This window comes from Pseudorca crassidens, chromosome 8 (assembly GCF_039906515.1).
Source record: "Pseudorca crassidens isolate mPseCra1 chromosome 8, mPseCra1.hap1, whole genome shotgun sequence".
Lineage (NCBI taxonomy): Eukaryota > Metazoa > Chordata > Mammalia > Artiodactyla > Delphinidae > Pseudorca > Pseudorca crassidens.
Window position 1 is genome coordinate 72,748,841 of NC_090303.1, and position 22,410 is coordinate 72,771,250.

At 40.0% G+C, this 22,410-nt stretch overlaps 1 protein-coding gene across 3 annotated transcripts in view; it reads left to right on the forward strand.

The window, feature by feature from the left end:
• Positions 1-238: 238 nt before the first annotated feature.
• MDFIC (MyoD family inhibitor domain containing) overlaps positions 239-22,410 on the forward strand; it is a 100,333-nt gene continuing 78,161 nt past the window's right edge. Inside the window, exons 1-2 of one of the 3 annotated variants that reach the window (XM_067746791.1) lie at positions 239-389; positions 943-1,131. In XM_067746791.1, the coding sequence (XP_067602892.1) occupies positions 1,047-1,131 (85 nt within the window). In that variant the 5' untranslated portion in view covers positions 239-389; positions 943-1,046. Of the gene's footprint in view, positions 678-942; positions 1,132-22,410 lie in introns of all 3 variants that reach the window. The other 2 variants (XM_067746789.1, XM_067746790.1) reach the window with 2 other exon arrangements.

Here is a 22,410-nt window from a genome sequence, read left to right on the forward strand (position 1 = left end):
ATTGTTCACCCTAAAGGCTTCTACTTTCCTCAGGGCATCCCCTGAATGTCAGTGGGTCTGAGGCAGGGCTGGGAAGAGGAGTAGGGAGAGGGAATGCGGTGACTCTCTGGGTGGGGGGCACTCTGGGGCAGCCTGGGAAGAGCCTGCTCCCTCCTTTCCCCCCCACCCCCACCGGCGTCCCCCCTGCCCCCCATCTTCCCCAGCGCCAGCCCTGTAGGGCTTTGGCCTCCTGACCCAGACAGAGCTGGGCGCTAGGGAGCCTGCGGCCGAGCCCGGGTCGCGCCGCCCCCAGCCTCGGGGCCGAGAGCCAAGAGTTCGAGGCCTCCCCGACCCGGATATGCTGAAAAGGAGCCACAGAGGGAGAAGTGTTTCTGGAGTACAGGCGCGCTGTAAGGGGGAAAGAGAGGTAGAGGGGAGAGAGCCCCGCTCGGAGGGGAGCCAGCGGGGCTGAGCTAGCTGGAAAGAGGAGGCGGAGAGCGCCGAGCAGAGGAGCGGCTGTTGCCGCCGTTGCCGCCACTGCGGTGTGCGCTGAGCGGGAGGGAGGAGGGGAGGGACACCCAGGGGTGGCCGCCGTCGGGCCAGCGCGACCCACGGCCCCTGCCGGAGCCTCGCTAACTTTCCGAGGCGGAAGAGGAGGAGGAGGAAGGGGCTTTGAGTGAGTTGGGGGGGATGCCGAGGTAGGTGGCGGTCCCCCGGGCGGGAGGAGGATGGGTTCTGATCCCAAATCCGATCTCCCAGCCTCTCCCCCTTGGGTACCCCCGCCCCCCTTCGACCCCCTAGGACTCACTGCTGTCAACTTGCTGGGTAACAGTTTTCCTCCCGGGTTTCAAGTCAAAACTTCCCCGGGGTGGGGTTTGGGGAAGGGAAGCAGAGGGGGAGGGAATGTCCTGCAGGGGTGGTGTGCTCTTCTCTCAAAACACTTTTTTTTTTAATCCCCGCCAGAAGCGGTCAGTTGCCTGCACCCAACATCTCCGAGCCCTTAGTGTGTCCGCCCCGCAGGGCGGCGAGCTAGGCGGAGGCGCGGCGAGGGTTCCGTGAAGCGGCCCATGTCCGGGGCGGGTGAAGACCCCGCTCCCGGGCCCCAGCTCGGGGCCGAGGCGGGTGGTGGCCGGCTGGGCGACGCGGCCCAGGGTGAGTGTCGCTTGCAAGTTGCAAGCTCCTTTGTCATTGTTGCATTTTAAAATGTGTTCGCACATTTACTGCTTGGGGTCTGTGTGGGGGGAATTGGTGCGAGGACCGAGCCAACCTCGTCCTTGTGAACTTTTGCATAGTTAGCATTACTCAAGCAAGTTCTCCAGCACTGCAGCGCTAGATCAACAACCGGATAAGAGGGCGGGATCCGTTGGTCCCTCCGCTCCCCCCTTCCTTTAGGCTGCGGAGAAACAGGATCGCTTCTTTCTTAAGCATATGCATTTCAGGGCCTAAGACCCGTCAGTGTGGGCTCTGAAGCGCTTCCCCACTACTTCTCTTCAGTTCTGTGCGTTCATCAGATCAAGGACTGCCACTGCGTTCTGAACAAGCCTGCACTCTCCCTTCATCTTCCTGTTTCTTGTGGACTCGTCTGCAACTCTGATAATCCAGGTTTCTGTGACCAATTGCTTTGGGATGGCTCATGCATACGTTTTCAATAACTATTTTTGTTTTGAAATACACAGGCTTCAAAAGAAATGCTTTTCAAGAATGAATTAGCTCTTTGTGTTCCTCCAAAGCGTAAACACATTCAGCCTGTAAAGAAAATACTTCTGTTTCTGGGAAAATTCCACAATAAGCTTATTAACAAGTCAAACAGTATCTTTTTTCTCTTGAAGGTAACATACTTCAGGTTTTCATTGGTGACAGAGAACAAGGATCTTAATCTCCTGATGTATTTTCCTCTTAGGGTGGTTCTGATTTAAAGAGTTCTGACACTGATACAAACGAAATAATTTTCCAGGGCTCCAAAACCTATTTTACTTTTTCTCTTGATTTTAAGCCTATCTGATCCATGCCCCCCGCCCCCACCCCCTTTAGCAATAACGTAATGAGCTTTTTTGGGATTCTTTTTGTTAAGGCAGTAAAAAGTGGAAAAGGAGAAGTGAGTGTCGAACCCACAATAGGTAAGAGCAGAAAACATGCATGGCTAAATTAAAATGTGGAATTCAAGGGCTGTGAAATTGAATTATGTTTATCATTGTTTTTTTTTTTTGCTCCTAAACAGTGAGTCATTTTTTTCTAAACAGAGAAAATCAGAACTAGAACGATAAACACGTTTTCCCAGAAGCAGCCCATGTTCCTCACACTGTATTGCCAAGGCAATCATTTTCTTGTCATTAGGCATGCCCTCAGTAGTCATATCAACTCCTTGATGGGATGTTTAGGTTCACACTTGAGGTGTTCATCACTATTGTTAACAAATGCTTATGTCAAAATCAACCTCAAACACACTAGAAAAACAATTGATTTAGAACTAGTGATATCTACAATGTCCAACTTTAATAATACACATTTTTTAAGTCAGTAGAAGTTGCAGCGATAATGCAGTGTACAGATGTAATGCTGTAAGGTATCACATGATCTGACTTTAAGAAGCCAGCATCTAGAATGGTCTGAAGGAGAATGTGGACTGCATACAACACATTATCACTGTGGAAACTCTCGGGTTATGTTTTACCTGAAAATTGACTTAACCTCAGCAACATTTTTTTTTTTAGTAGTTTAACTTTGACTCACCACATCCTCTAAGTAGGCATCAATTTAATTGTAAATGTAATATAAAGTTGAGTTTTTAAAAAAGAAAATCCTCAGAATCTTGTTAAAAGATTGTGTCTCAAACAAGCAGATTTCATAAGCTGAAAGAAAAAAAAGTTTTGGAGCAAGTGGGTAGGGAGAAAGCTTCAAGACGTAGCCGCCATGGTTAGGGTGGTTTTATTGGTAAAGACGTTAGTGAAGAACCTTTGCCCGGGAGCCACTCTTCTCTTAAGCTCTTGCTCGAGTTCTTTCATCTTCATCCTTCTGTCCTTGGGTTATTGATCATCTTTTCAGAATAATAGTTGAATAGTACTCTGGTAAGATAAGGCTGCTTAGTTAATAGAAACCTAATTTTACAATTTTATATATTAAAATCAGTGAGAAAAATGGAATGTTCTATGAAAGTTAACAGAAAATGTCTTTTCATGAAGGGGGAGGATAAGATCAAGTCTTCCCCTGCGAACAAAGTACAATATATATGTGTATTAATACGTATGTGCATACATATACATATTATATCACATAAAGACACACGATATAATCTATACAGATATTACTGTGTTGTGATGCACTATCTGTACTACTAACCAAAGGCATAGACAATTAAAGATGAAAGTAATTTTAGGGGTCTCTAGTCTGAACTCCCCATCAAATCTAGAATTTCTTTCTACATTCTTTCAGATGGTTAGTTAGACACCTACAGTGTAGTGCGTTCTCCTTAACAGCATTCATAGTTGTGGAAGTTTTTCGTATTGAGAGCGTAGCTCTCTCTCTTTAGAGCTTCTCCCCTTTGGCTGTGATTCTGCAAGCACAATTCTATTGCTCTGAAAGCATGAAAAATCTTATTTGTGCATTCTGAAAATTGTTACAGATCAAGGACTTAAGCTCATATGCCCCAGGCTGTCAGAGGGAACCAGAATGGGTGTGGGAAGGTAGGGAGCAGTGGGGACTGGGGACTACTGTAGAGCGCAGGCCCAGGAGACGGTACTTCTCAGGTCCAGCTCATTGTTGCCATTTGGGTTAATATCTTCCGGTATTTCAAGAGATACTGGAAATAGGGAGTTTTATGTATCATTGCGCCCTTTTTAAAAGTTGGCAACTAATGAAATTCAATTTTTATCCAGGCCAAACAAAACAACCACACCTGCAGGCTGGAAATGGCCTGTATACAGCTGATTTGTGATCTCTATTATAGAAAATAGGAAGTAAACCTGTGATTTAAAACCATTTCCCTGTTTATGACGAACTTCTGAAAGATTGACTTGATTTGCCTTCTCAAGCAAAGTACGTGTATAAGTGTCTCGATAAGTGAAGGACAGTTTGGGCCAAACTTATTTTTGTTTTAAGAGAGAATGGCTCTTGTATAGGGGGTTCACCTAATTCTCATTTTTTTTCTTTTTTGGATCAAGCATCTTAAAATTCATTGTGTTATCAATCCTGATGGGTATTTGCTTTTTTGTGCAAAAGTTCTTAGAATCCATGTGGTTGAAAGAGCCTTTCGATTAAGTGCTTCCATATTTGTGACTTGTAACTAGAAGGATCTTTAGAAATAACTTAGTCTAACTGGCTCACTTTCTAGAAGAGATGTCCAGAGACTTTAAGTGACTTGCCCAAGGTCTCATACACAGTAGAAATCAGGGTGTTTTGTGGTAAATGCGGTTGAAGTAGAGAATGAATACAGCTTTTTTTTCCTGTGGATGGATGAACTGAAGATAATCAGCTTTGGATACTGAGAATCGCTTGAGCCTGTTCCGGCCCCTGCAGCCGCCCTCCCTCCCCCATTGCATTTGCCAAGATTTAGACTGTTGGACTGTGTGCTGGAATATTCTTTAATGTGATAATGTGTGATTTAATGCACTCTTCTCTCTTGGGAGAGTCCTCTGAGACTATTAGGCGGACTTTTCATAGCAGGATGCAAAATGCCAGTAAAGTTAATTAAAAATAATTTAAAATAGAAGCTAGGGAGAAGATGTTCAAGTTGAAATTACACAAGAAGAGCTTTGACTTAGAAGCTTAGCTGATTTGTCAGGAATTTATAGTGGCTAATCAGGTTTCCTGTATGGGAAGCCTGTTTATTTCTATTATACCACGTATGCTCGTAATATCCATGTTCTTCAACTTTTATCATATCGTTTTATCCTTTTGATTAAGAGTGGCATTTCTCAAAGTATGTCATCTTTGGGCAGCTTCTATCTCTGGTCCTCAATCGGGGACGATAGTGCCTTTCAGGAGACATTTGGCAACCTCTCAAGACATGTTTGGTGGTCGTAACAGGCGTGGGGGTGACTGCTCCGGGGATGTAGTGGGTGGAGGCCAGGGATAACGCGAAACAACTGACAATGCACAGGACAGGGCGGCGCCTCGCAACAAAGAATTATCTGGCCCAGAACGTCGATGGTGTTGACTTGCTATCCTAGTCTTTCAAGGCTACTGACATCTTTGGCTCCACTCCAGAGTTACAGAATCAGCATCTTGAGAGTAAGACTCAAGAATCTGCATTTTTAACAAGCTCCAGGTGCTCTTTATCTCTAGTTGAGAATCATTGTTTTTAGAGGCTTTTATCTGTAGAAAGACATGCCATATATATATATATATATATATATGGTAGAAAGCCTTAATAAAATCTTGAGAAAAGTCCCTTTTTCAAATTCCAGACTTTAAATCATATCACTCCACGTGTACCGTCTCTTAGAGCTCGCCAGCATTTTTATCCCATATCCCAATTAATAAAACTAGGCCTGAGTATTCATCCTCAAAAAAGTTCCTGTCAAGATCATATGTACTATAGTACAAATATATTGTGAATATTAGAAAAGAAATATATGAATAAAAATTTAAAAGGATGAGATAAAAATAAGTAAATAAATAGATCTTTTAATACTTTCTTCTGCCTACCTCAGTAGATATTTTTGTCCCACCACCCTACACTTCTCTCTGAGGATCCCAGCATTATGCAATAATAAGGAAAGAAGTCCCTAATTTGCATGTGAGCTGTATTCACCTGTAAATTGGACTTTTGGAATCTGGATTATCTTTTCTCATAGAAACAGAATGATAACTTATGTTTACCTCCATAATCTCAAAAGATTGTTGAAAATTTTGTATATTTACAATGATAAATTATAGAGAACATACTCTTATGTTTCTGGCAACCACATACAAATAACCACGAACAAAACTGAGTGAAACATTTTGAATACAGATGCTTGAGAAAGAACAGGCTTAACTGGAAAACGATAAGGAAACTTGTCTAGATTTGGAAGAGGATTTGGGGGCATTTTCAAGCACCTTGGACTTTATATTCCCAATTCTCTGTATGCCTAAAGGAACTAACGCTCATTTTACACGTTTAGTTAGAGAAGTGCAAGCCTTATCAGCTAGGCATAGTCATTTTCCTTCTGCTAAGTAAAAGAATCAAATGCGTAAGAGGAGGATGTAACTGGGAAAAAACTAAGAGGGGAGGGGGGAAGGAAGTGGTTAAAAAAGGTACGACTAAAAAGTGTTTGGAGAGGTTGAAGTGTTTGAGTTGAGAACTGCGAATAAAGTTCTAAGGGATAGCATGGTATGAACTGAGCTGGAGGGGACCATGTTAAGAAACAAGATGATGACACAAAATCTTGAGAGAGGGAGGAGCACAGCTTACCTTGAAGTAGGCCCTAGTATATGTTTGTGGAATAAATGATTGGGTAAACGGAGGGCTTGATTGCTGTCCAGAGCAAGTGTGAGTCATGGCAGCAAAAGGCGATGAACAGCATCGGTTTGGGGGTCAGGGTGGAGGATGGGACTAGGGAAAGCATTTATATGTTTGTGTTTATAATTCAGGATACTTGTACAGAGGATAAATTTTTAATACCGATTTTCATCTCTACTATAGCCTTTTTGTTTGTCTTCACATCGTTTATTTCTGCCTTACTCAGGTGCTCTGTGAATGTTCCATCATATCTATCTATAGATAGATAGATATGAGCTGTATGACAGATATAGAGAGAAATAGATTGATGAATGAAATCTGGGACTTGCAGAGTGATGGGAGAAATAAATAAGTTTACACATACCTATAATATAAGGTAGATGGAAAGGTTATAACAGAGGCACAAAGAAAATGATGGCAGAACATGGGAGGGAGAAAGCATCTCTAGCTGGGGCATTTGGAAAGACCTCAGAGAAAACTTTTGATTTGAGTTCGACTAAGAAGCATAGTCAAACTCTCCTCTGTGGACATGGATGTGGAAAGCAAGACTTGGAAGGGACTGTTACAGAGTGTGGAGGACTTCACTAAGACCATTGTGTGAGCTGCGTTAAAGGAGCTGAGAAAAAGGTAAAGTTGTAAAGATAAGCTAAAGTAATTGTGAGGAGGGCCCTGATTTTCCTGCTGAGGAATTTGTATGTCCTTTCTGTAGGCAATAGAGCCATTGAAAGTTCTTGATAGGGTAAGGATAGGACCAAATTGGTGTTTTTAGGAAAATAAATCTGGTGACAGTTCAAAGGATGATTTTGGAGGGAGAGGCAAGAGTGAAGGCAGTGATTTTCCAGGAGGCTATTATAATAGCCTGGCAAAAGATAAAAGGACCTAGGGCAGTACCAGTGGGAGTAGAATTGAGAATATGGATTTAAGAATGATAGCAAAAGTAGGATAGAGCTCTATCTTGCTGTGAGAAATTGTTCAGGGCATTGATTTTTACTTATTCATTTTTGAATCTCCTAAAGCCAGGCACAGTGTCTAAATTTTGTTCAATGGAATTGATGTGGTTGGGCAAAATATTTAATATGGGAGAAGGTGGAAAGGTAGAAATGTAAGGTAATCCACAGGTTTGCTTTTTAGCCTGAGTGGAAACATGGGAGGAGCCGTTGAGTCTTCTTTTGATCATGTTGGTTCCATGGAACTTATCCTTAAGCCAGGATAGCCAGTAGGCCACTGAAAAAGAGAATTTGTTACTAGGAGAGTGGTGAGGGTCAGGCGCACAGACTACGAGTTCACCACCAAGTAGCTGATGGATGGGCACAAGAGTGAGAGAGAGAGGACTGAAGACAGACTTGGGAGAATGGCTGCCCTTTTGGGAGGAGAAGGAAAAGAATACAGAGTCCGTAAGGATTGGTCACAGAAGTGTTAGGTGTTAGAGGTCATGGAAGATGAGAGAGTTCTGGTTTGTTAAGGGAGAAGCAGGGGGTATAGAAGGCTCCTTTTGGATGGGCGGATTTTGAGCATGTCCACCACACACTAATGGAAAGAAAGCCAGGGGATAGAGAGAGAAAAGATGAAAGAGCATGGGGGTGGACCGTGCTGCAGTGGGTGTTTGTAATTGAAAGAGTAAAATTGTAGGAAGGAAGGAGATGATGCGATCAGTCTTAGGAAAGTGGGGAATGTTCCCCTTTGAGATGGGGGTGGGAGAAAAGGCTGAGTGATCATCTAGAGAAAATTTCATGTGAGAAAGAGATTATTGAAGGCCTAGATGTTCTCAGCAAAATAGATGTAACATTTGCTGAGAGCAAGGGGGCGTGTTAGGATGAGTCAAGAAATTTGAGATGTGTAGAAAAGATTGGGAAGAATGAAGAATTCAAGAGGGAGTCAATCCGGGGCAAACAAAAGCACTGCTCAGTAACACTGAGGGCTTAACAAAGAATGAACAGCATGAATTTTTAGTGGACACGGTCAGCATGGTTGATTGCCTTTCTCAGCAAGAAGCGTTCGGGACCTTGGGAATAGAAGCAGATAGAATGGAGTTTTTGTATTAGCACAGGGTTGGAAGTTGGCAGAATGGAAGCAGTGGAGGGGCTGGGGCAAGGGAGGAGGATTAAGCATGTGTGGGAAGAGTGTCTTTGTACCAACTGATCTCGTGTTCCAGGCTGTATGGGGAGCTGGAGAGACCAGCAGTGCAGTTAGAAGGCTATGATTTCTGGCCAGCAAGAATCATGCCTGTTGGCCTTGTTTGGTCAGTTCACATACAAGGATTTAATATACATAACTGAGTGATCTTTACAGGGCTACTGGGGGAGCTGTGGAATTTTTGGGTGTGTAAGAGCCTTTCCTGTTTCTTTGAACCTCATTTCCTGGATCTTGGTGAGGTGATTTCATGGAAAGTTCTAATAAAAGTGTGCAATTATTTTACTAGCATTATATTTTTATAATAAAAGATTTTGGGGAAAAGGAAACACATAAATTGTCACAGTCTAAAGTTAGGCCATTTGCAAATGGAAAATTAGTTAGAACAACAACAAACAGAGGAGGGAAACAATTCAACCAAATTGTTTTTCTGAGTCAATGTAATTATTCTACTGTATAAAGGCATGGGATGTGATTTTTATGTTTCTATTCCAAAAAATCTTTACTCAGTTTTTATTAAGGGGGGATTGATTCTGCACTGGCTAGAGTCTGGATGTTTGGATAGTTGAACTTTGGTGATTCACTGGAGCAGATAAAAGATGCTGCAGCCCTCCCTGCTATCTTAATCAGTCCTGGGTTTTAGATGATTTTCTCTCTCTGTCTTTACCTTTTATGCTCTGCGTCTCTCTTTTTCCCCCTCCTCTCCCTCTTGCCATTAACACTTTACTGAAGTTACTTAAACTTTTCATATTTTCTTTTGACATTAGCATACACATCCTGAAGGAGGTGAGCTCTTTTACTGTAAGGTTTTGAAACTGAGTTGTATTTTACAGGTTCTGGTCGCTTCGAGTTCACTAAGTAGGAACTATGGAGAGTTATTTTAACATTAATTTCGTTTGTGGTTTCGACTTGCAGTCCACTTCTGTTTTCAGATTCACACCCACATGATCTGAAGTAAGATGATTCATATGCATGTGCTTTTATGCCCGATTTTTTTCGCGGGGCGGGGGGGAGTACGCGGGCCTCTCACTGTTGTGGCCTCTCCCGTTGCGGAGCACAGGCTCCGGACGCGCAGGCTCAGCGGCCATGGCTCACGGGCCCAGCCGCTCCGCGGCATGTGGGATCCTCCCGGACCGGAGCATGAACCCGTGTCCCCTGCATCGGCAGGCAGGCTCTCAACCACTGCGCCACCAGGGAAGCCCTATGCCCGATTTTTAAGTAGTTTCAGGAATAAAGTCTGAAATACATTTTCATGCTAGCACATATATTTTATCAAATATATCGACATATTTGAACAGGAAACCCTGTCAACAAATATTTCTTGTGCTCCTACTATGTAGAAAATCCCGTGATGGTTGAAAATGTATAACACATAGTTCTGCCCAGAAGGAATTTGTAAACTAGGTGAGAGGATGATGTTTACATGTGTGTCAAATTAAATTGTAATCCCTTGTCTAAATATCAATTCAAGATTACGACAAGTACCATGTGACAGTTGAGTTTATGGGCAGTTGCCAGCTTACTGGCACAGTTCTGGCTTCTGGAGGTTGAGAGCGAATCTCAGAATAACGAGTCAGTTCTGTCTGGGTTGGGCTGTGAGTGACCCCAGCTGAAGAAGGCACAGTTTGTAGGTCTTCTTGGTTTGGATTATGCAGTGTTGAGCACCAAAAATAAGGCACCTTGTGGTTGAGCAGGTGACAGGCCCTCTGAAGGCAGGTGGCAGAGTGCAGGGGAACAAGCTTCCTCTCCTCACTTTCTGTACTCCAAGAAATGGTTCTCCTACTCTTTTTCATAGGGGATCAGTCTTTAATCTTCTGGGTCTCTATGAATATAGACCTGTCCTGTTCTTATTTTTTCCATCACATCATCCAAGCAACATGCAGGATTTTAGGAAAATCTTCTGAGGGGTTTTACTCTTTATTTCTTACTGAGATACAAGGTGAAATTATGGAGCATGGGAAAGGTGTAGGAGTTTACAAACTTAAAATATGTACAATGTTAAAATAACAATTTTTCCTCCATATGCAAAATGAATTTAATTCTTACTGAGCCAAGGAGTAGCACGTTCAATCTTTGTGTTAGAAAAATATTTCCAGTTGGAGCAGAAAAAGGTGGGAGGCCCTGGTAGTGGGTATGGGCGAGAAAGTATAGATTTAAGAGAAATTGGGGTGCTGTAAGTAGCAGGGTCTGGTAACTGATTGTTGGGGCCGGGGAAATAAGGGGAAAATAGAGAGCTAAAAGTGATTCCGTGGATACCATCGACCAATATACAGACTACAGTTGGAGAAATAGGCGGGGACTGAAGAGAAGTGGTGATGAATTTTGGGAAATATTAAGTTAATTGCTAAAGATATAGTCGTGTAGAGTTGAAACTCCAAATCTACAGGTCAGGGCAGGAATCAGGGTGAAGGTAATGGATCTACAAGTTATCCTCCTGGAGGTGACTGGAACTGCGATAGTTAATGAGATTGCAGAGGTTGTAAAGCCAAAATGGGTTGGTGGTCTTAAAGGAGAATTTAAAGTAGGCAGTGTCCCAAAGAGATGGTCCAGAAGGTCAGAGGCTGTGTTGGTGAATTAAATGAGAGGCTCCAGGTTTTGTCCTGTAGGAGAATCACCAGAGAGGAAGCATCCCCTGACTTCTACTTCATATCCGTCATTCTGAAGTCCAAGAAATCAATTTCAATATACTGCAAATTCTCTTATTATTTGTGGCTTCACCACTATTTGAAATGCTCTTCTCCATCCTCTCTCATTTATTTCAAGATCAGGCTCAAATCATAGCTTTCAAATGCCTTGACAAATTAAACAACTTCCTTTGGTTCACTTTTGACTTCCATTGGCCTTCCTTCTTGTAACAGTGCCAAATAAGGGTTTATTCCTTAACCAGAGAGATTGGGGCAGAAAGTGTTCTTGATAAAATCACTCAGTTTAACTGAGAGGTAACAGAAAAGTTTTGAAAATTGTGGCACTTAGAATAATGATGATGCTAAAAAAACTAAAGATGGGTGTGTACCCTTGTTTTAAAAAAGGGGAAGAAGGTAATATCCTCAATTCCTTTTTATATTGTAGCAGGGTTAATTGACTGCTGAGTAGGGGAACTGCTATAGATATGGTATCTCTGGATTTCAACAGTCAGTAAGGCAAATTCTTTCATGATAGCTTTTTAGATAAGAGTAAGAAGACTATCGTGCTTATAAAATTGGATAGAATATGGAAGAGGGAAGATTAGGTTTTGATTGCAAAGAGCAAAATATGATGAATCAGTGAAAACTGTAAGTAGATTTTAGACAATTGTGGACAAGTCTTTGAATAATTAAGGTATCCTAAGTTGAAGTAGGCTGTCTCCTGAGGCTGTTTCCCTATCCCTGGAAGTATTCATGCCTACTCTCCTCGGCTTATTCCTGGCAATGCTGAATGTTGATTGTTTTTAACTGAGTTCATGTTTTCAGGTTGGGCTAAGAGAGCTTTATGAGCCCATGTCACTCCAAATTCCATGAGCCTATGAGAGTTTGGCTTTAATATGAGTATATTTGCTGGTAGAAAGAACACAATTGAACTTGTATCTGAGGAGGCAGGAGTCAGGGTTCAGTTATCCTGAAAATACATTTTTAGGATGAGGAACTTTAGATTTAGATGTAAGAGTTGCAGGAGATTAAGATGACTGAGATAATGTGTCCTGGTCCCCTGCACCACCCTGCCTTTATCTAACCTCCCCACTACTTCTTTTATAATGGAAAGTGTCTACTTCTTTCTCCCCCCATTTATTTAGAGCCCAGATTATTGAGATTATTTGCAATACTGCTGCATTTTGCACCTATTCATTTGCGTGTCTGTAGTCAATTGCATATTCATGTAATTTTTTGGTAATTGTTTTCCCCTTTGCTGTGTATAAAACCTGCTGTTCTCTACCCACCCCCAACCTGTAAACTAGTTGAGTCAATGTCATTTTTCTCATTCTTTTGAATCGAAACACACCATAAGCTGCTAAATGCATAAGAAGCCCTTTGAAGGAGTGAATTTAGATTTTGCTCAGAATCTTATTATTTTTCAAAGTAATGGTAATAACGATTAGTTGATTAAATTGATTTAAGCATTTAATTCATTCAACAAACATAGTATATCTGATTATACAATAACTTATAAAATTACAAAATTTTCTGCATATGCTCATTCATCTGTTAAAAATGCTTTGGTTATCTTAAAATGTTGATTTGGACAATGAGATTTTAATCTGTGTTAGAACATTAGGCTAAGCAGGTAGGCTTTGCAGTGTTTCTTAAAGGTCATTAAGCTTTTTTTTTTTTTTTTTTTTGAAGAAGTAGAATTCCAGAGCCTCAGGTCTTCCTGAAAGCTGCCTTATCTTTGGTTTTTAAAGGTTACATTTGGGAAACATTTGTAGATTTCCACATTGTTCTTAGCCTCTGGGAAATAGAGACCCAGATTTTTTTTTTTTTTTTTTTTTACTTTTCCCAGACATTTTAGTCTCAGATTCCTTGAGATTTCATAATCTGGAATACACATAGATGATCTGAAATAATGCTGGTATTTGAATGGAAGAGTAAAAATGAAATGGTTTAACGTTTACAGATAAAGGAGGTATGAATATAGATTGCATAGCAGTAAGAATATACATATTATGTAGATTATAAATGATTTATCATAGATTAAAATCAAATATTTAATTGAAGTAGATCTAACATGCAACAGTCCCAAATTTTAAGCATGAAGAAAGCTGCTAATGCTCCTTTCTATAAGAACTAAGTGAATTATGTACTGATTAAGTTTTATGAGGTTTTATAAGGATATCTGCCAAGGACCAGCATTTATATTAGTTCTTCGCAAAGTAAGCATATAAAGTACGGATAACAAGTAGACCGAAGTACTTGATGATTGGCTCGTGCATTTACACCTACCTCTGCCTAGTTCAAAAGAACATTTGAGGTAACTTACAAGAGTACATTTTTTTTTTTTTTTTTTGCGGTACGCGGGCCTCTCACTGCTGTGGCCTCTCCCGCTGCGGAGCACAGGCTCCGGACGCGCAGGCTCAGCGGCCATGGCCCACGGGCCCAGCCGCTCCGCGGCATGCGGGATCCTCCCGGACCGGGGCACGAACCTGCGTCCCCTGCATCTGTAGGCGGACTCTCAACCACTGCGCCACCAGGGAAGCCCATAAGAGTACATTTTTAAAAAAGGGATTCAAACGGAATAATAGGAAGTATGGTAGCCCAGGAGATCCAAACCTGAGGGAAAGTAGAAATGTACAGGTATAACTGTAGGGTCCAACCCGGTTACTCAATTTTGTCTGCAAATTTGAGGCAAAAAGAGAACATTTGTCCCTCATATGATTTTCATTGTCCATAAGGAAAAAAAAAATAACATATAGCTTCTCAGAGGAAGGAATAGTTTTCCTTATATTCAGTCTGGACACAGATTTCTAGCACAGTTTCTTACATAGGGATTACTGAATAGATAGATACTGTCCTCAGCAGTATCCCTAAGGTTTTAAAAAGGTGCTTATTGTAAAGGTGCTTGATGTAATACTAATAGCAAGTGTGAATGAGCCCTTGTTGTATACCAGACACTCTGCTTTCCAGGCATGGTTCCGTTTATTTCCGCATCCACCTTCTGATGTAGGTACTGGTGTTATTCCCATTTTAAAGATTAAGAATCTGACAAAGGTTACATAATTTGCTCAGGATTCACATAGTTAGTGGTGGACCCAGGCACTCTGATTTCAGATCCTGTGCTCTTAACCATTTCTCCAGTAAGAAGTACAGTTTAAGGATAGTATTTCTGTCCCAGAGAACCTAACAAGAGTCTTTATTTATCAGGAAAGATTCAAATATCTGGACTTATAGGTGACAATATTTTCTCTATTTCTTGGAAAACCATGGCATGAACAGTACTGTACATGTTTTAAAAGTTCATTTGTAACTTTGACAAGCTCATTTCATCCTCATACGACATTACTAAATTCTTCTGTTACTCTTATTTGTTAAAACCATTTAACTATTGAGATAATAAATGTGCTTGACTACTGTTGGAAAAAATCCCTCGTCAATAGTTTGAATGATTGTCTTATAGAAGTAAGTTTAAGTTTATTATTTCTACCTACAGTGAGCAGAACTAGAACTAGTTAAAGATCACCTGTCGGTGTATTTATGCTCAAAATAAAGAACAACTTACTAGTGAATCAAACTGATGAAGAATAGAATATATTCCTTTATGGGATATCATTCCTTGGAATTTTGGAGAAAGGCTGAGTATTGCAGGGGGCTTTCTATCCTGGGAGGGATATGAAATTAGCTGAGCTGCAAGATCCTTTCCAACTCGGCATTTCATCATTCTATTTCCAATTGAATATCTGTTTCTGAGACTTACTCTGTAGTCTCATCAGTAAAATTGAGCTAACATTTTCTTTATTGTATGGTTGATGGGTTCTGAAGATCAAATAAATATTATATATTAAAGTCCTTTGAAAATTGCTAATACTGTAATTATAATAATTCATTAATTCTTTCAACAAAAGGAAGCATTTTTTCTTTTCTTTTTTTCTTATTTAATAACTACATACCAGCTGAGTGGCTGTTATATGGCACATATATTTTACATGTATTATTATCCAATTGACTTATTTTTAATACATTTAGATTTTTCTCTCTTTTTAATCACCATTCACTTATTTTATTCCCCAACTGCCTGAGATAAGTAAAACTCTCAAAGTTTTAAATGTAGATAACGCCAACTAGGTAAAATATTATACAATTTTAAATCAAATGGAAATTCTGTTTACCTGAATCTGTCTCATTATCCTTTAGCAAGAAAAATCAAGATTGGAGACAGATTGCTTCTCACCACCATGCCCTTCTTTAGAAAAATAGAAAAAAATAAAGAGTATTGATCCTGTAAGATAGACAGTCATTTCTGAGTAGGACATATTATAGTTAAATTGATCCTTTAGAACTATTACTTTTTTCCTTTGACTCTTTGGCATAATTCATGCTCATCATTTTCTTTGAAAATTAACTCAAATCCAGTGCGTTACAGAGGGTTTTCTAGGTTTTTCTCCACTTCATTCTAAACACCCTACAGTGTGTATATGAAGTTTTGGCTCTGTTGTTTAGACTTGCGCAGACTCAGATTTACAGATTTTTAGAGCCAAAACAGTTCTCTGCAACCATCCAGCTCAGTGCCTTCATTTCTGGATAAAGAGAATGAGACCCAGCCCCAGTTACAAAGCTGGTCAGTTTTTGAGCCAGAATTATGACCCAGGGCAGTTTTCATTCCCTTCTGTTTTGTAGTTGCTTGATTGTTTTGTGTGTATGTTTGGTCTCCCCAGCTAGAGGATTCGTTGTCAGGGACCAAGCTTTTTTCCCCTCATCCAAAGATTCTTCTGCATTGTCCCTATTCAGTGGAGGCACAAGAGAATGCTGGGAAGCTAGCCTTTTGGTAGCAGATGCCAGTGGTATATGACTATCCTTTGCTCTAGTGCTATTTTTAAGCTGTCTGCAATTTTTGTATTAATATTGAAAACATATTTCTTATATGTTTATCTATTAGTGGGACTGTTTAATGTTATATGTAATTCAGGTTTTGTATTCTCAGAGTTGTCCTGACACAGAGACAGAACTAAATACCTCTGTATTAATTACTGATTAGATAAAATTGTACTTTCTGATAACTTGGAATACTGTGACAAAGGGGATGAGAAGCAAGGTCTGTGTCTCAGTGTTCGATGGGTTCTTCTAAGTTTTCTGTAAGTTGTATAGTACAGAAGAGCTTACCTAGCACAGTGCCCCTCAAACCTGGCCATATATGATGATGACACCCCCCTCCCTGCATACCACCTGAATTGGGACCCCTGAGGTTGGGACTTGTGTATCTTTATGTTTAAAGTGCTCTGTGGTAGAGAACCATTGGCGTGGAAGAACAGCATCATTGAGATAAGGTCCCCTGTTAAGAGAAAGTTGCTAAGTTGGGAAGGAGTGCTTGTATATATATAGTTGGGGAAGAATGGATGTGTATATAGAAACCTAGTAGAAAGATACAGGTTGATTTTTTGCATCATTGAAATTACTTGATTGCTTTTGGGATATGTCTTTTGGGCCCACATAGCAGCTGAATTGCAACTACAAACCTTCATAAAGCCAGAAAGGAATTAACTAAATAAGGACTATGACTTCTGCTGCTGCAATTCAGAAGTGATAGACAGTCTACACTGATAACAGAAATCTGTTATTAGAAACTGCTATTTTGTCATCTTAATGAGTAGTGGCTAACCCAAACCTATTGAAGGTTGTAGTTAGATTGGTTCTGTGGCTGGACATCATGGGGCCCATTTTACAGTTATCTATCAATTAAATCTCACTCTCATTGCATTTATTCAATATTAGATATAACTGCACACCATTTATGAGGCTTCCATATTGGTATCCCATTAAATATTAAAGAGATGTTAATAAAATAAAAATAGATATGTTGGGAAATCACAGAACAGTCAAGTGGTCACAGAAGTGACCACTTATAAAAGTGGCGAATTAGCAAGCCAATTTAGACTTGGAGTTTTTTCTGAGCCTTGCTTTGGGCTGGGTTCTGTGGATTATAGCAAAAGCCTGAGACCAACTTTTTTTTTTTTTTTAATTTTATTTATTTTTTTGTACAGCAGGTTCTTATTAGTTATCCATTTTATACATTTAGTGTATATATGTCAATCCCAGTCTCCCAATTCATCCCACCACCACTTTCCCCCCGTGATGTCCATACGTTTGTTCTCTGCATCTGTGTTGCTATTTCTGCCCTGTAAACTGGTTCATCTGTACCATTTTTCTAGGTTCCACATATATGTGTTAATATACGACATGTGTTTTTCTCTTTCTGACTTACTGCACTCTGTATGACAGTCTCTAGATCCATCCACGTCTCTACAGATGACCCAATTTCATTCCTTTTTATGGCTGAGTAATATTCCATTGTATATATGTACCACATCTTCTTTATGCATTCATCTGTCGATGGGCATTTAGGTTGCTTCCATGACCTGACTATTGTAAATAGTGCTGCAATGAACATTGGGGTGCATGTGTCTTTTTGAATTATGGTTTTCTCTGGGTATATGCCCAGTAGTGGGATTGCTGGATCATATGGTAATTCTATTTTTTAGTTTTTTTAAGGAACCTCCATATTGTTCTCCATAGTGGCTGTATCAATTTACATTCCCACCAACAGTGCAAGAGGGTTCCCTTTTCTCCACACCCTCTCCAGCATTTGTTGTTTGTAGATTTTCTGATGATGCCCATTCTAACTGGTGTGAGGTGATACCTCATTGTAGTTTTGATTTGCATTTCTCTAATAGTTAGGGATGTTGAGTAGCTTTTCATGTGACTCTTCACCATCTGTATGTCTTCTTTGGAGAAATGCCTATTTAGGTCTTCTGCCCATTTTTGGATTGGGTTGTTTCTTTCTTTAATATTGAGCTGCATGAGCTGTTTATATATTTTGGAGATTAATCCTTTGTCCGTTGATTCGTTTGCAAATATTTTCTCCCATTCTGAGGGTTGTCTTTTTGTCTTGTTTGTAGTTTCCTTTGCTTTGCAAAAGCTTTTAAGCTTTATTAGGTCCCATTTGTTTATTTTTGTTTTTATTTCCATTACTCTAATAGGTGGATCAAAAAAGATCTTGCTGTGATTTATGTCAAAGAGTGTCCTTCCTATGTTTTCCTCTAAGAGTTTTATTGTGTCCAGTCTTACATTTAGGTCTTTAATCCATTTTGAGTTTATTTTTATTTATGGTGTCAGGGAGTGTTCTAATTTCATTCTTTTTTTTTTTTTTAAAGATTTATTTTATTTATTTTTGGCTGAGTTGGGTCTTTGTTGCTGCATGCGGGCTTTCTCTAGTTGCAGCGAGCGGGGGCTACTCTTCGTTGCTGAGCCAGGGCTTCTCATTGCGGTGGCTTCTCTTGCTGCGGAGCATGGGCTCTAGGCGCGTGGGCTTCAGTAGTTGTGGCTCACGGGCTCTAGAGCGCAGGCTCAGAAGTTGTGGTGCACGGGCTTAGTTGCTCCGTGGCATGTGGGATCTTCCCGGACAAGGGCTCGAACCCGTGTCCCCTGCATTGGCAGGTGGATTCTCAACCACTGCGCCACCAGGGAAGCCCTAATTTCATTCTTTTACATATAGCTGTCCAGGTTTCCCAGCACCACTTATTAAAGAGACTGTCTTTTCTCCTTTGTGTATCCTTGCCTCTGTTGTCATAGATTAGTTGACCATAGGTGCGTGGGTTTATCTCTGGGCTTTCTATCCTGTTCCATTGATCTATATTTCTGTTTTTGTGCCGGTACCATATTGTCTTGATTAGCTTTGTAGTATAGTCTGAAGTCAGGGAGTCTGATTCTTCCAGCTCCGTTTTTTCCCCTCAAGACTGCTTTGGTTATTCAGGGTCTTTTGTGTCTCCTTACAAATTTTAAGATTTTTTTTTCTAGTTCTGTGAAAAATGCCATTGGTAACTTGATAGGGATTGCATTGAACCTGTAGATTCCTTTGGGTAGTATAGGCATTTTCACAATATTGACTCTTCCAATCCAAGAACATGGTATATCTCTCCATCTGTTGGTATCATCTTTAATTCCTTTCATCAGTGTCTTATAGTTTTCTGCATACAGGTCTTTGTCTCCCTAGGTAGGTTTATTCCTAGGTGTTTTATTCTTTTTGTTGCAGTGGTAAATGGGAGTGTTTCCTTAGTTTCTCTTTCAGATTTTTCATCCTTAGTGTATAGGAATGCAAGAGATTTCTGTGCATTAATTTTGTATCCTGCAACTTTAGCAAATTCATTGATTAGCTCTAGTAGTTTTCTGGTGGCATCTTTAGGATTCTCTATGTATAGTATCATGTCATCTGCAAGCAGTGACAATTTTACTACTTCTTTTCTGATTTGGATTCCTTTTATTTCTTTTTCTTCTCTGACTGCCATGGCTAGGACTTCCAAAACTATGTTGAATAATAGTGATGAGAGTGGACATCCTTGTCTTTTTCCTGATCTTAAAGGAAATGGTTTCAGTTTTTCACCATTGAGAATGATGTTGCCTGTGGGTTTGTCATATTTGGCCATTATTATGTTGAGGTAGTTTCCCTCTATGCCCACTTTCTGGAGAGTTTTTATCATCAATGGGTGTTGAATATTGTCAAAAGCTTTTTCTGCATATATTGAGATGGTCATATGGTTTTTCTTCTTCAATTTGTTAATATGGTGTATCACATTGATTGATTTGCATATATTGAAGAATCCTTGCATCCCTGGGATAAATTCCACTTGATCATGGTGTATGATCCTTTTAATGTGTTGTTGGATTCTGTTTGCTATTATTTTGTTGAGGATTTTTGCATCTATATTCATCAGTGATATTGGTCTGTACTTTACTTTTTTTGTAGTATCTTTGTCTGGTTTTGGTATCAGGGTGATGGTGGCCTCGTAGAATGAGTTTGGGAGTGTTCCTTCCTCTGCAGTTTTTTGGAAGAGGTTGAGAAGGATGGGTGTTAGCTCTTCTCTAAATGTTTGATAGAATTCACCTGTGAAGCCATCTGGTCTTGGACTTTTGTTTGTTGGAAGATTTTTAATCACAGTTTCAATTTCTTGTGATTGGTGAGACTAACTTTTGAGCCAAGACATTTAGTTTTCAAAGGAGGCAAAGTTGGATAGACTGATGATTGTGATTTTGTAGTTGTTATATATTTATAATTTCTTGAATATAATGAGACAGAGGATGATAAGTTTTCTTTTCTTTTTCAACTTGAGGACTCCTGGGATCATCTAATTCTAGAATTTCACAGATAAGGAAACTTCAAAAAAATGTGATAACTGTCTCTTAATAAGTATTCAGAACAGGAAGAACTTTATTTTCCTCTTAGTACTGGGTCACTACTAAGTTATGTGTGTACAGATCACATGGCATTTTCATTTAGTCAATGGAGAGTTGAGAGGGTCTGTGTTTTAGCACTTGAATATTGGACACGATTCAAATGTGAGTCAAGTGTGTCTAGAGGCTTTATTCATACCTATTTTCTTTTAGTCAGCAATGCTTCATAATGCCCTGGTTTCATGAATTAATTTTAATGGAATTAAACTTGAACAGCTCAAAATTATATAATTAATTTCATTCAGCTACAATTAGAGTGACTAGTTGAATCAAGCCTACTAGCATGACACCTGGCGGCAGTCAGCTACATGACAGGAGCAGCAAGTATGTAGGACTGCGGTGAGAGAGTTCCTGTGCACTAGTGAGTTGGTAGAAAAATCTTTTCTGTTGATCATCTCAGAAAGGCCTTGGGTTGACTGTAGCAGTGGAAAGATTTCTAGAGTTGTTTAAAAAAGTCAAGATTTTAATTGAAAGTAACACATCTCAGGAAGATTACATTTTCTCTAGGATAATGCTGAGTAAATGTTACATAAATCTAGAACATATTGGTTTAGCATGCTTCTAATTTATATTTTACTGCTATCTGAATATGGTTTTGCTTTCTAAAAATACTTAGCATTGAAGACCCTCTTTTTTTCAGAAATCTTAGCCTCTGGACTTATTCCTGAGTGTCCGTGCATTTTCATGTGTTGAAATGTGTTTTATTGCAGAACTTTTCAATTGTGAAATCCCCATGGTACATGAGAAATTTCTGCATATGCAGAAATTTTTCCTTCCACTGGAAACGTTACTACAGTTGACTAACAACTTCTGTTTGAATCTCTTTCCTTTCCTTGCTTCCATGGCTTGACATTATCTAGTTTTTCTTCCTTCTCTGACTCCTTTCTAATTGTACAGACCCCCCTTGATAGTCTTCTTTTAATATACTCACTCCTTTGGTGAGTGTATTCATTTGAATGGCTTCAGCAATCAGATTTAGGAAGATGACTGTTTCTCGCTATATGTTATTTGTGTCTTGCAGATTCAAATGTTCAACACTAAACTCATCCACTAGACTGTAAACTCCATGAAGGCCTGGGCTGTGTCACGTAACTGATTGTATCCCCACTGCATAGTACGATGCCCAGACATCTACCATGTACAAATATATATTTTAAAAATTGTTCTCCCGGTCTCTAGGTTTTTCCAGTCAACTCCAGACTAAGAGAACTCAGTCAGCTCCAATCCCATCTTCTCTGATAATCTGTGAATCCTCTAGTTATTTTCTCCCAATTACCTCCTTTCCCATTTTTTATCCAGTTGTCGAAACTCTCATCAACTTCTACCTGGACTGTGCTAAGTTTCCCTTTTAGTTTCCCTTACTCTGCCCTCCCTCTTAGATGCATCCATCTAAGGATGGATGTAAGGATGTAAGTACAGTAGAATCTCAAGGATCCCTATAGTAGTATAGTAGAATCTCAAGGATCAAGTAGAGTAGAATCAAGTATAGTAGAATCTCAAGGATCTCAAGGATGTAAGTATAGTAGAATCACCTAAGCCCCCTTCCCCCAAATTAAATTAGAATTTTAGGTCATGGGGCCCAGGAATCTTTTTTAAAAAGTCCCCTGAGTGAGTTAAAGTACAGTCAGGATAGAGAACCACTGGTGTGTACAAGTTCATTAATCTTTCTTATGTGTGGCTTTGATTAGACAATTCATAAAGATTCAGTGGCTACTATCACTTATTTATTTCACTTTGAAATAAGGTCCAGATTTTTCACCTTGGTATTCAGTTATCCATAGCATGTCCCTCTTCAAACTTTTACCATCTTATTTCCTAATATCCCTCTTTAAGTACTTCACAGTGCAGAAAGTTGGAACTTTTGCCCAGGTGTCTGCTTTTTGAGTTCACCCGTGCTGTTTTTCCACCTGGAATGGCCTTTCTCCCATCTCTACTTTGAGAATTCCTGCTGATCTT